Source organism: Lacerta agilis, chromosome 15, assembly GCF_009819535.1.
Source record: "Lacerta agilis isolate rLacAgi1 chromosome 15, rLacAgi1.pri, whole genome shotgun sequence".
In the NCBI taxonomy this organism is placed as follows: Eukaryota; Metazoa; Chordata; class Lepidosauria; order Squamata; family Lacertidae; genus Lacerta; species Lacerta agilis.
Window position 1 is genome coordinate 31,964,636 of NC_046326.1, and position 14,384 is coordinate 31,979,019.

The window sequence follows — 14,384 nt, forward strand, 5'->3', positions numbered from 1 at the left end:
AGAGGGTTAGCCAGGATCACATAGGTACTGACCACTCCAGCCTCAGCTGGATTGTGTGCCTGCGCACGCTAGCATGGCAGTACCCACTGATTCCATGATCCGCACATTACTGCAACGGCATGAGAACAAGCTGTTTTGCAGAAACAGGAAGTGACTGGCATGGATTCCTAACATTATAGATCAGCTGTTCCCAACTGGTGGTCCTCGGACATAACCCACCCAGGGGTTCTGTGGCACCATTCACATAACAAAAACTACTATAAAGTCATCAAAAGTAGGGGTCCATGATTTGTTTTGAAAAACAGGGGGTCCCCAGTACTTAGCTAATTGGGAACCACTGCTCTTGGTTTCCCCAACTCAGAGGGGGGACCCGCTCTACAATTAGCTGGGTTGCAGGCTGGCAGCCGTCTCCATCACAGTTCACACTGCTTTGCGGGATAAGGCAAAAGAGCCAATACTCCATGACAACCATTCCTTACAATGAGATGTCATATTTGTAGGCATCCCTCTGTACTGGTTATGTCACGGGGAAGGGGGAAAACTGGTAACTTTGTAAAATTAAGATGTCAGGGAATTGTATTCATGTGCAGTGGGGCAGAGGCAGATTGTATTTGATCAGTTTCTTATTACTCCCAAGACTGTGGGGGCAGGGTATAGAAATTAATTTGGTATTAATAGCTATGGATATGCTGAAAAAATACATTTTTCTAAAACTGCAGAAATTGTGTATAATGTTTATCTACCCATCTTTACACAACCAAGCTGTATTGGTAACATAAATTCTGATAATGTAGCGTAGTTGCTCTGATGGTACCAAAACCAAGGTGTAAATTGGGTCCATTGAGTACATGTCATCAGAAAATGTGCAGTTCTTGATGTAGAAATGCAGCTACCCTTTAGGTATCCTTTCTCTCTCTTAGTTAATATGACCCTTTCAGAAGCTTAGCTTCTACTGATTCCATATGGCAGCCTTCCGTAATTCTGGCTTCCCAGTTCTTAGCCAATTGCAGAATAACTTGACTGCCATCTTAGATTAAAATGTGCTATCTACTCAATGCTATTAAAAATTGTGGGACTGTACTCCAGTCATGCCAGGACCTGTAGCTTAAGCTGCTCAAACTGACAGAACTTCATATGATGGGTTTCCCATTCTGTTGGGGGTGAATTCACATCCTGCCAGTCTGAAAGGGTGATGCAGATGAGGGCCTGTAGGGCTTTGGATGCATTGTCGTTGCATGCTATATATGCAGGGACGCTGGTTTACTGTAAGTCATTCTGCAACCAGAAAAGCCAAAAGCAGCAGGTTTACTATGAGCAGAATAAATTGTGCAGGTAGAAACAATTGACCGTGGGTGCACAGATTATGGATGCAAACTCAGCAAAGTCTAAGGTGGGTCCTTAGCAATTTAAGGCACTGCCACCTGCTCTAGAAGATGTACTCCAAATTGCAAACTAGTACAGCGACAAAATCCATAAAGCGGAAGGAGGTGCTTGGGTACTCTGGGTGAATTGGTGGGCTGCAGTTAGGATCAGGGAGCTGTAAAATCATCCCTTCCCCCTTCCACCCACCCAGACCCCTTCTAGTTTCAGGAACTTTAGCAGATTAATACATTTTTTTCAGTTTTTCCCCCCCTATGCTTGAGAGCTAGAAGCTTGCTCACTTTTAAAAATAAAATAAAAATTAAACCCGGGCTTCTCCAGAGTAGGTTGGCTCCTCTGGATTCTACACTGGAAGCCAAATTCTCAGCGTGTTTCAGAGTGTGCAGAAAACCAGGGTCCCTGATTCTGTGTCCTCTTGTGCTCCAGGAGGAACATTTTTAAAAGTGCTTTTATTAACTATTGTTCTGATGTCACTTTACATAAATCTTTTTCCCCCCTCCATGATTTTTGTTTTTCTACAGCGTGGCTGACAAGCCTAAAACGCAGCAGAAGAGGCAAGAAATGTACCCCAAACCTTGCATTAGGTGTGGAACAATATTTCAATGTTTCCTTTTTGCCCTCTGTTTGCCTAAATCTCTAGATTAGCTAAGGGCGGAAGCACCTCTGTTTTGGGGCCCCTGGTTGCCTGTATCTGTCTCAGCCAAGGTCGCTAGCGGCTCTCCCTTGGTTTTCTTTTTCTAGTTTAAGACCACTGTGATCACGTGGCTCAGTAAGCAAGGCTGCGATTAGGAGGAGGTGGGGGGGGGGAACTGGCTTCTGCCAACCCTGCGGCAGACACATGCACTCTGGATCCAACCCATTCTGTCTACATTTCTAAAACTCCACACAAACACTCGCACCTTAACAAGCAGTTAAGTAAAACATTGTGGAAATTATATGCAACGATAAAAAAGATCAAACCACATAATTGTATAGTTGAACAGAACAGCACTTCACAGTATATCATAGCAGTAGCAAGGCAGAATCCAAGTTTCCAAATTTTTAAAACATTCCCTGAAAGACAGCACGGAGGAGGCTGCATGGCAGGGGTGGCTAACCTGCAGCCCTCCCAGTTGTCAGGCTGGCTGAGCTGATGGGAGTTTGTAGACTAGCAGCATCTGAAAGGCTACAGGTTTAGCCAACTCCTCTTGGAAGGGAATTCCAGAGCATCAGGGCTTTTAGAGCCAAGCGGTATATAAGCGTTGTGAAATAAAATAAAAATTTCTTTTCATGGAATCAGAGAATTGTAAAGTTGGAAGGAAGCCCCAGGGTCACCTGTTCCAACGCCTGCAATGCAGGGATTTCAATTAAGCATCCATGACAGGTGGCCTCTGCTTAAAAACTGCCGGGGTTCGGTGCTGGAGCTCCCCGTGCGTGAGCCTAAGCTGCCCACGCACGAGGTACCAGTTGCGGGTGAAAAGCGGCCAGCGTTCCACATGCTTATGAGCACGGGCACCGGCCAAGTCTCACAATCTGAAGGAAGCTGAGTAAGACGGAAAATGACTCCGAAGGTGCGTGAGTTGACGAATGCCTCGGAACTAAAATGATGCCTCGAAAACTAATGGATGCCTCGAAAACCAATGGATGCCCTGAATCTGAACTGGGAAAACCAAACTAAGGACGTTATCTAAGTTTTGGTTAAAATTAAAAAATCCTTAAAACCTTTACCCTTTTCCCCAAAGGACGACAGACACCGAGTATATCTTTAGTGGCTTTGGCAAAACCCGCATAGGCTCGTTTCTTGCCCTAGGCTAAGTTTCCCTAAGCTCTCAGTCCCTGCGCGCCCAATCTTCCGCGATACTAAACTAAATAATACTAAACCGAATATCTTCCGCAAGTCTAGCCCTAGGCTAAACCTAAAAGCCTAACTAAAATCTCACCGAAATATCTTCCGCAAACTAAACCTTAACTAAAGGAAAAAACCCATCCAGCCCGCTCCCAAAACCCTTAAACTAAACTTGACCTAACTGAAATCCAACTAAACAAAACGTAAATGAACGTGCCTAAGCGGGGAGCCTCAGCCTTTTATTTGGGAACAGATGTGACATCACGATCGACACCCCAACCAATGAAACCACTGTTGCTGCCCTCCAAAAAGGCGGGAAGCAGGGTTAACGTTCATTGATAACTTTGAAACATTACCGGGACTACAAGTTAAAGGCGGATTAATCTTATTGGCAAACCGACTGTTCATTCTTACTTTCACTTTCGCTTTTACGCGTAAGGATACTAAAAGTAGTTCTCAATAACCATTAAAATAAACAATTAACCGCGGGTCTTTTAACGGATCCACGCAGTGTATTCCGACAAAAAACCTCCTAGGAAGGAGAGTCCACAACTTCCAGAGGGAGTCTGTTCCACCTTTAAAGGTGTTTTTTTTTAAGTTGCCCTGATGTTCTAAGAGATGGCAGCAAATAAATATGCTTATTTATTTTTAAAATCTTAAATATTAGGAGGGCCTCTTTCTGGTGAAGTTAGCTTCCCCGTAAGTTGGATTTTGGAGCAGGCTCTCATTGGAAGATCTTAAGTGAAGGGCTGACAGGGACAGTGTCAACTTTATAGTCACAGGAAGCCAAGAGCTCAGGAGCAGGATCTCACCAGATGACCGTATACATGTATCACTGAGCTTTGTACAAAAAAAGAGGCAATCCCTAGGCCCACTTAAGGGGTTTTATACAATCGAGTAGTATGTACATTTTGATAAAGTAAAATAAGATACTCCCTGCCAGTAGATCTGGGAAGACCTTTAGCCCAAACATGTATTAATTTATTTGCAATATGGGATCCACTGTTTACCATATGTGATACTAGTCAAGCAGCAATGTGGCTAAGGGATCTGTTCCTACAGGCAGAAGACCTCTGCTCTAGACCAGACCATTTAGGTCAGGGGTGGGGAGCTCTCCAGATGTGGTTGAGAAAGACTCCCAAGTTTTTGAGCCATGGTTTTGAGTTCTTTTCTGGGCACAGCATCACGTTGCATTGTACCTGGAAGCTAACCGGATGCCAGCAATGACATAGTTAGCAGGTACTGTGTGAATCTGCACAAGCAGGATTTCCTATTTTAAGTAAGGTGTCCTTTCAAATGTCTCACAGGCACAATTTATAACTAGTTATGTTTATGTTAACATGCTCCTGTTGCTGAGGTCCACTCCATAAAAACATAAAACCATGAATAGATAGATAGATAGAAAGCAACAACAACAAAATACACTGAGTGAAAACAGTATCTTTTTAGAAGTACCTGTGGGGTGCAGAGCTTATTTGAAGGGACACAGCAGGGGTGGGGAACCCGAGTGGCCGTCCAGAAATGGTTGGCCTCTGTTGTCAGGGGTGGATGGGAGTTGTACTCCTGCAACTTCTGGAGGGCAACATCCTCCCCACTCCTGGGATAGAGGGAGGAATAGGAGGAAAAAAATATTTGGAAGGAGCAGCAAACTCCTGGTCAGCTGCTGCTTTAAAGTATGGTGGCAGGATTCACAGCGCCTCCAGAGCCATTATCTGAAATGTAGGAAATCCCTAATTTTAGATTCTTACAGTAGTAGTCGTGCCTTAACTGCTTGGCAAGAGACGGGGGGCAGACAGTGCAGAGCAGGTGTCATGTGGTCATTCTTGCCTTGGATCGTTAAGCAGCCACAAGGTCACATTCTGATTAAACACTGCATAGGGGCTGAGTTTGCTCTGTTTCCTGGGTTGGGTTACCAAATTCTGCACCGAGAAAAGCCAAGTGATTGGCCTATCTAAATTACACAGATTGAACACATTTTGCCCAATTTCGCTTAAATTTTGTGTACCGGTAATTTATTCTGCACTATTCTGACTTAGCTACTCGTTGAAAGGGGCACTCACCCCACAAAGTTATTATATCCACCAAGTCATCTTCTGAGTTTTCAGCAGGTTTTGCCCACACACTTAACTATATATTTGTAAACTCCATCCCCTTTTTAACTAGAGCTTATGATTATTCAAGAAGATGGTGTTACTTTCAGCAGTTCCGCAGAATTATAACATATACATGTAGCCACATCTCTAAGCAATGGAGATGTGCTGGTGAATACCAAAATAGACTGCATTTGCACCATAAACTATGGCTTATTGTGATGTGCAAAAGCTGCAGTGAGCCTCAGGGTCCTTTGCTTCCTCCTCTCCCTGCTCCTCTCCCATAGTTGAGATGGACTTTAGAAGCTTTTCCTTTCAGTTTTTGTGAACCACAGCTTCCTCCTTCATTAAGACTGTAGAGCATACATTGCACTAGCTATGACTAATTTAAAGAAGCAAGTCCCGTGCTTTGAAGTCAGTTTTTCTTTTTTCTTTGGTGATCATTCGTAGCCGAGTAAAATTGTCTTCCATAAACACGGTTTTAACAGTGAGTCCATAAGTGACAGTGGAGGCCAGTTCTGGATCCACACATCCTTCCACAGTGGGGACATAGCTTTCTGGGTGGGAGTTGATCATGGTGAAGGTTTGCTAAGCATGCCTTCCTCTTAGCACGTTTCTCCCTTTTGTCCTGAGTTTGAGAGTCTTCAAAGCCCACCTTTGGTCAAGGCTGTTCTCCAGTTGGAGCGCTCGCAGGCCAGTGTTTCCCAGTTGTCGGTGTTTATACTACTGTACACCAATTTGTTTTTAAACTGAAACTGGCCATAGTTAGGGTTGAACCATGATCCCCCAGTTCACAAGGCTTGGTCTAGTAAACTTAGAGCTTCCAAAGTTGTCTTCTTGGCAGCATGTGAGGGGATAGGAGAGTGTGGTCTTATGACCATTGTGGCTTATGCACATCATAATAGGTTTATCTTTGTGTGTGAATGTGGTTTCAAGAGTAGACACTGGAGATCACTTAGTGAAATTGTTTGGCAGGAGATTCAAGATAGTCTAAAGTTCTTCACACAGCACATAATTATATTTTGGATCTCGCTGGTGCAGCGATGATGTCTGACTTAGATAACTTTGAAAGGGGCTTGTTTGTTTAGGACATTTTATAATCAGCTTCATTTTTTAAAAAGTTGTGTGCAGATTAGACCAACTCATGGATGGATAAGGGGAAAGACCACCCATGCAGAAAGCATCTCTTTGGCATCTCCAGGTAAAGCCAGGGAAGACTCCTGTCTGAAACCCCAGAGACAGCTGCTGTCAGTCAGTGCAGGGGATGATGAGAGGTGGACCAGTGGTCTAGCAGTATATGCCAACTTCCTGTTAGGCCAATTTACAGCAGTTGACTATGATGGCTGAATTTGAGAGGCAGAGCACTACTGAATATTGGTTGCCGCAGAACAGTAGCAGGAGAAGAAGACTATTGCCTTTGTGCCCTGCTTATGGGCTTCTCCAAGGTCACTGTAGAAAACAGGGTGACAGGCTGGATAGGCCTTTGGTCTGATTCAGCTAAAGGGCTATTTGTAGTTACTTTTGGGATTGAAAAGCAAGCCTTGTGGTCAGTAAGGCATAGGTTGATGAAACACAGCCAGCCAGGGGTACATATTCCAAGTGGAAATGTCACTGTGTTTTTTCCTCATGTAAAAAAGATTGCTGCACAAATTACAGTGGTACCTCTGGTTACGTACTTAATTCGTTCCGGAGGTCCGTTCTTAACCTGAAACTGTTCTTAACCTGAAGCACCACTTTAGTTAATGGGACCTCCTGCTGCCGCTGCGCCGCCAAAGCACGATTTCTGTTCTTATACTGAAGCAAAGTTCTTAACCTGAAGCGTTATTTCTGGGTTAGCGGAGTATGTAAACTGAAGCGTATGTAACCTGAAGCGTATGTACCCCGAGGTACCACTGTACATCTATGGGATGGGTTGGGCAATTGAAGAGGAGGTGCTTTTATCTCTGCTGTGCCTTATAATCTCTGCCCACTTTCTACTCTTGCCTGGGATCACCAACAAGGGTAGATGGAGGCATCCCAGTAATCATGAAATGAAGAGCCTTTATAATTAGCATGTTGCCAAAAGGGCGGGGGGGGGGGTTGCCATTGTTCCCAGGCATTGGAGCTAAGCCTTGAGCTTAAAGCAGGGTTATAAGGGAGAATTGTTCACTAGGAATCTTTCCTAAAGGAAGATACATACTAAATACCACATGGCCAATAGCAGAAGTCCACCTGCACTAAGAGTTTAAAAACACTTTCAGGAGAAATTATTAGCAGATTCTTTGGAAGGCTCCAAGGTGAACATCACTAGGGTCATTGATTGAATGGTTTCGATTAGCTTAATGGAATGGAGCTGTTACGGAGTCCAGTTGCAGTACAGTTTGAGCATCTGCTGTTCTCTGAGTGGCAGGAGCCAGTGATGGAAACACGGGTCGGAAATCGTTTCAATCTGCTTCTGGTCCTTGTTTCCATTATCTCCGTTGTAGGGTCCTCACCTTAAACAGTGGGAAGTGTTCCCCGCCAGGGGAATCAATCCTTTAATTTTCCCAGCTGAAAACCGAAACCCGGTAGCTTAGAAAGCATTGAAGGGAAGCCAAGACCACCCAGATTAATTAGAAACTCGTGAAAATTGGGTTGTTCTTTTACATCCGCTTGTGGCCTTGGAAGTTTTGTTTGGATGTAGCTGTTTTGGATAACATTTTCTTCAATTACCCTGGAGTTTGAAGCAGGAAGCTCATGCCCATGAGGCTGTGTCTTAGCTATTTAGAGTTTATGGGGACTGCCACAGCTCAGGCCTCAGAGTTCAGGTGTAGAAAGAAATAAGATCAACCCCTCCAATTGGCAGGCAGTATTAAACCTCTCACTTGCCCAGGCAAGGTCTAAATATTTGAAGCCTGGCCATTCAGTGGGTTTCTGTCCTACTGTTTGATTGGAGTCCTCAGAGCTGCTCACAACATTCTTAAGTTTTAAGCACCCCAGGTATGGATTTTGGTACCCTTTGTCCTGACTCTGACACACTTTCACATATGCAATCATGGAGATGTGTGAGCAGAAAAAAGAAATGTCATTATCAGACTTCCATAGCTAAGTAGGGATGCAGATGGGGAAAGCATGGGGAGAAGACGTGCATTCATGTAACTAAGGTTGCTTGAAAAGCACCATGTACATAGAATCATAGAATTGTACAGCTGGAAGGTACCACAAGGGTCATCTAGTCCAACCCCCTGCAATACAGGAATCTTCTGCCCAACATGGCACTCGAACCCATGACCCCCAAGATTAAGAGTCTCATGCTGTACCAACTGAGCTACCCTGAAGAGCACTATAAGTGATAAATAATAATAATACCAAAATAATAACATTTGCTCAGTGCATTCAAAGCACTAAACCAAACTGTCTTAGTGAGAAGGAGCAAGAAGAAAACTGCAGCTGCTTTACTCATCTCCCAGTTCTCCTGTTGCTACACTGCCATGGTTTGGCCTGGCATTGTATGTGAACTCAGGCCTGTGGTCTGGCTTCCCCAAATAAGCCACTAGCAATAAACCAAGGACACACCTTGTTTGCAGCCCATAGCTGTTCAGATCAAGGCAAACCATGAGCTTGCGTTCACACACACGCACTGAACATTGAGCCAAACTACAGCTTACCTCTCTGTAGAATAACTACATGCTTGCTCAATCTCACTAAGCTATAGTTTGGCTTAGCATTAAGTAAAAATTAGGCCCGTACGTGTTATCTGCATACCAGCCCATTATTCTCAGGAGTGTCAGGTGTTCCGTCAGTGCACAGAAGTTCAAATGCTCCCAGACTGAGAATCCTAAGGGCAGAAAGGATTTCAGGCATGCTCGCTTCGGTAGAACATCTACCAAAATTGGAAAAATATGGAGAAGATTATCAGAAAGGATTTCAGGCCTCACCAAGTTTGGTGGTGAAGTCATTGGATCCTCTGGCTTGTATTTTATGTGTTCAAGAAGCGAATCAATCTGAAATGAGTCAAAAGAGGAGGCTCTGACAAAAACAAATTATTCTTTCTCTTTCTGTATCATGACATGGGAGTCAGAAAGAACACTCCCTTAATGTAGAAAACAAGCACACCAGGGCAGGACATTTATTGCATGCTACACCCTGATGTGCTGGCTCCGTAAATGTCAGGAATTTATACATGGAATATAAAATGTGGCCAGCTCCCACCTTCAATGTGACATGGTGCAGTTGGGATTTTTTAAAATTGTAGAACAGCTTTCAGTGGGTTGAAGGAGTTGCGGGTTTCCCCTACAAACTGCCTGCACCTCCCTAGAGGTGGTCCTGTGCTGCTTCTCTTTTCAGGACAAGCCCAAACAGTTTAACTGGCATGGTGTTCTGTTCTTTAATGATATTGGGCCCCTTTTGCTTTTATGTATGTGTGTGTTTGTGTTGCCTTCTCCTATCGCATTGTCTTCTCTCTCCATGGCACAAATGCAACTTGATGTTTGGCTTCTTTGCAGGTCAGCGTCTGTTTGGGGAGACAATCCTGGGGCTAACACAAGGTTCAGTCTCAGATCTGCTGGCACGTCCCAAGCCCTGGCACAAGCTGAGCTTGAAGGGCCGGGAGCCGTTTGTTCGCATGCAGCTATGGCTCAACGATCCCAACAACGTGGAGAAGTTGATGGACATGAAACGCATGGAAAAGAAAGGTAATTTCCATCACACCTACAGCTATGCACATCTTCCTCACCTTACGCGCTCTTGGGGTCTGAACTTGAAATGGCGGACCAGGCACAATTATCACCACCAGTTCAGACTCCATGACTAGATTTGTGAAATTATTCCCCTGACATGCATCAATTATTTTTATACTTGTTTACGTTGAATTGTATTTTCCGTTTTACCATCTGTTTGTAGAGGTCCTTTTGGAACTCTTACAATATCTTTTTTTTTTATGACCCTGAACAATCTAGTATCATCAGCAGACTTGGCCACCTCAACACTTAACTCCTAACTCTAGATCCGTTTATGAACAAGTTAAAATACCAATCCTTGGAGCAGGGGGTTCTGCTTCTACATCTCTCTATTCAGAGAACTGTCCATTTATTCCTACTTTTTGCTTCCTGCAACTTAAATCAGCCCCTGACCCATAAGAGATCCTTAACTGCTAAGCTTACTTAGGAGTCTTTGGTGAGGTACATTGTCAAGTGTCTTTGGCACTTCTGTTTTGACCTGCAGTGCTTTGGCCTCTCTGCTAGTTCCCCGCCACCCCCATTTAAATTTTCATCAGTTTAATCTTATTCATTCAGGGGGAGATTTATTCTGAACCAGACCCTCCTCAGATCCTGTCTGCTTCCCTCCCGCCCCCCACCCCCCAAAAAATCATTAGTTGGGAATGCTTATCCTGACTTACCAAAAGATTAGCATACAATTTATTTATTTGCCCCAGTGGCTTAGAGATTGGATACAAAGCCCCTGGTTCATGTCTTACCTTTGCCGTGAACACCGGGACTTGAAAATAAGCCTGGGGTAGACAATGCGGTCCACAGCATCTGAAGGACACTGCATTAGCTACCCCTGGAATAAGCTACAGTACAGGTTATTGAGCAGGTGAGAGAAGGCTCCATTGCCAACTATACCCATCTGTAAAATGGCTATAATGAGTTCCCTTACACCAAGTTAGGACCATTGGTCCATCTGGCATCAGTGCTGTCAACCCTGACTGACACCAGATATGCAGAGCTCTGGGGCAAGTCTGCAGCCTGACATCGCTTGAGCATAAATTGAAAACTGGTGTAGCAAAGGGTTTATGAATCATGGGGTATAAGGTGAACTGTACCTCTGCCAAGAACTCAGCAGGTGACCTGGGGCAAAACCTCAACACACCTACCTCCAAAATAGAGATATTAATACTTGCTGCATTTATGTATGGATTACGAGAAAATGTACGTGAAGCACTGCACATGTTGTTGTTACTTAGTAATTTAATAAACTTAGCTGTGATTTCTGCTGCCTCCTCCCTTTCTCTCTTCCTTCCCTGGCTGGCACGCAGGCAGGCAATTGAGGATAATGTTGCCGGTTGGCACATGCTACAAAGCAAAATGCAATGCCAGCCAGCTCCACTGAGGCCCCAACAGCCTACCATCTCAAAAATGGCTAGACCCAGTGCAAGAGTGGCCATGAGCTCTGCCAATCTGATCCTGGCTTTGGTTTATGATGGTTAATAATACATTTATATCCCACTTTTCCTCCAAGGAGCTCAAAGTGTCATACATGGTTCTCTGCCCCAACCCCACTCCAATTTCAGCCCATTTCAACCCAGTGAGGTATGTTAGGCTGAAAGATGGTGGCTGGCCCAAGGTCGCCCAGCATGCGCCGTGGCTGAGTGGAGATTTGAACCCCGGCACCCCAGGTCCTAGCCCAGCACTCTAACCACTGCACCCATACTGCCATATCTGTCCTTTCATACATGCCAGCTCTCCCAGTTCCTTGGCTTTGTGCCTGAAATGATCCCTGTGGTTTCCTTTTTGTCTTTCAGCGTACATGAAACGAAGGCACAGCTCGGTCAGCGACAGCCAGCCTTCAGAGTCTTCTTCGGCGGGCATTGATTACAGCCAGGGGGCCAGTCCACAGCCACAGCATCAGCTAAAGAAGCCGCGAGTTGTGTTGGCCCCAGAAGAGAAAGAAGCTCTGAAGCGAGCCTATCAGCAAAAGCCATACCCATCACCAAAAACCATTGAGGAGCTCGCCACACAGCTCAACTTGAAGACCAGCACCGTCATCAATTGGTTCCACAATTACAGGTAAGGTGCTAGGGAGCCTCTCGGTAGTGGCGCCTGCCCTGTGGAACACCCTCCCGTCAGATGTCAAGGAAATAAACCACTACCTGACTTTTAGAAGACATCTGAAGGCAGCCCTCTTTAGGGAAGTTTTAAATGTTTGATGTTTTATGGTGTTTTTAATATTCTGTTGGGAGCCGCCCAAAGTAGCTGGGGAAACCCAGCCAGATGGGTGGGGTATAATACTACTACTACTACTACTACTACTATCTATTATCACCTGAACTTACATTACTGACGTATGAGTGACCCTCTTGACCCTCTGGCCTACACTTTCTCTCCCCCCCCCCCCAGGTCTCGCATTCGCCGAGAACTCTTTATCGAAGAAATTCAAGCGGGAGGCCAGAGCCAGGCTGGGTCCAGCGACTCTCCTTCGGCCAGAAGCAGCCGGGCAGTTCACAGCTCCGAAGGAGACAGTTGTGATGGGGTGGATGCGGAGGGCCCGCCCGACGGGAAGCCGGGAAGCCGCCTGGAAGCCGACGAGTACAGCAGCAACACAACCACAAAGTCTCAGGGAGGGCGAGCAGCGTCAGCTTTCGATGCAGGGGAAGAGGCACTGCGAGACGCCGGATCTTCGGAGAAGACGGAGACATTCCACTTGGGGACGGAGAGCCTAGACGACACCGACGACGAGGGGAGGCTCCGAGCGCCGCGTCCGAGTTCTCCGCCGGGCTCCCTACATTCAGGAGAAACTCTGGAGACGACGCCAAACTCTGCTCCAGAAGAGGATGCCTCTACCTCAGCTGCCTCCACCTCGCTCCTTGCAGGGGAGAGCTCCTGCAAGGCCGCAGGGGGACGTGTGGAGAAAATTCCCATTGTGCCAAGTACCAGCTCCACGCCAGCCACCAACTCCCTCGAGACCCTGTTCGGTTTCTCCGAGGCGGTTTGCTCGAAGAACACGCGGGACAACAGCTTGAGGAAAAAGAAGGCAGCGAATTTGAACAGCATAATCCACCGCCTAGAGAAGGCCGCAAGTCGAGAGGAGCCTGTGGAGTGGGAGTTTTGAGATTAAGCTCACCCAACTCTGAGGAGCTGGGGAAGTAAAACAAAAAAACAAAAACACACACACACAAAAAACACTTGGACCTCTTCTGGTTTTAATTGTGTCCCGCACTTACCGCCCTGCAGGCCACGGGGCAAAAATGCCATAGGCCAAGGTGCATATAGAGAACGAAAGGAGCGTTTCAGCCCAGTTTTATGTTTGTGTTTTCAAGGACGAAAACTGAAAATGTGTAGTCGAGCTTTTTGTACCCCGAAGTGTTTCTATTAATTGCCCTAAAGTGATTTTCCACAGTTTCTGGGGAAGAAAAAAAAACTCATACAGCTTTTGCCTTCTGCCCTCCTCTTTGGTGTGGGCTTTAAAACAAAAAAAAAAATTATATACAAACAAGAAGAAGAAAAAATTAAACCCACATATTTAAAAGGGGGGCTTTTTATCCGCCATCTAATGGCTAAACAGAGCGATAATAATACACTATTATCTTCTTTAAGCAGGAAAACCGAAAAAAGATGGAAGGGGAGATTTTTTGAGAAAAAGAAAAAAAAAGGTTTTTTGTAGCTGTTCAGTTGCCACTAAGAGATTGCACAGTCAACCCGACTCTAAACACACTAGTTTGAATTCCTAAATATTTTCAAGAAAAGAATATTGTTTAAAACTTGGGATTTAAAAAAAATACACATTTACTCCTCGTATTTTTTAAACAAAAGAGAAAAGTCACATCAGGAAAATATCTTAATTTGTGGTAGCTGACTTCAGTGTTTTTCTTGTAAAGTGGAATAGAAAATTGACTTGTAGTGCACATCGTTTCATAGCTTTAACCAATTCTGGTCTCTTTATGGGCTGGGATTTGTTTAATACACTCCATTTTAGGCCAAATCAGGACAGAAAAAGGAAGAAATCTGGAAAAAAAATCTGAAATCTAGGTATTTTATAATCTGCTTTTTAACCTCTAACCACAGAGCACGCAGATCAGACCTCATTTCTAGGAGGTGTGGGAGACAGCTTGGAATGGGTACTTGATCGGATCAGTTTGAATTGCGTCATGCCAGCCTTGCAAATCAGTTACTAGTCCTCAGCCTGCCTAGTCACACATGCCTACATTAGTCATTTGTGCCCTATGGGGAAAGAACCACCAGCTTTTGAAAGAAATTAGCTCACTTGGTTGCAGACCGGTGGGTGTCATAATGAGCCTACGTTATACGTAGTACCTTGGCAGGGTGGTGGTGTTGACTAGAAGGATGGAAGCGTTTGGCTGATACCACTTTGGGGAGAGTCGAGGTGCATCTTGCAGTGAGAAGCACTTAGAA

General features: G+C 45.1%; 1 protein-coding gene across 9 annotated transcripts in view; it reads left to right on the top strand.

Annotated features, from left to right (window-relative positions):
- Positions 1-14,384, top strand: part of CUX1 (cut like homeobox 1) — a 268,675-nt gene that overhangs the window by 221,286 nt on the left and 33,005 nt on the right. For 4 of the 9 annotated variants that reach the window (XM_033172439.1, XM_033172438.1, XM_033172440.1 and 1 more), the window contains 4 exons: positions 1,902-1,964; positions 9,759-9,947; positions 11,777-12,041; positions 12,372-13,750. The exons of 2 other annotated variants lie outside the window; for them this stretch is intronic. In XM_033172439.1, coding sequence (XP_033028330.1) covers positions 1,902-1,964; positions 9,759-9,947; positions 11,777-12,041; positions 12,372-13,083 — 1,229 coding nt within the window. In that variant the 3' untranslated portion in view covers positions 13,084-13,750. Of the gene's footprint in view, positions 1-1,901; positions 1,965-9,758; positions 9,948-11,776; positions 12,042-12,371; positions 13,751-14,384 lie in introns of those variants that run through there. 3 more of the 9 variants (XM_033172444.1, XM_033172447.1, XM_033172442.1) reach the window with 1 other exon arrangement.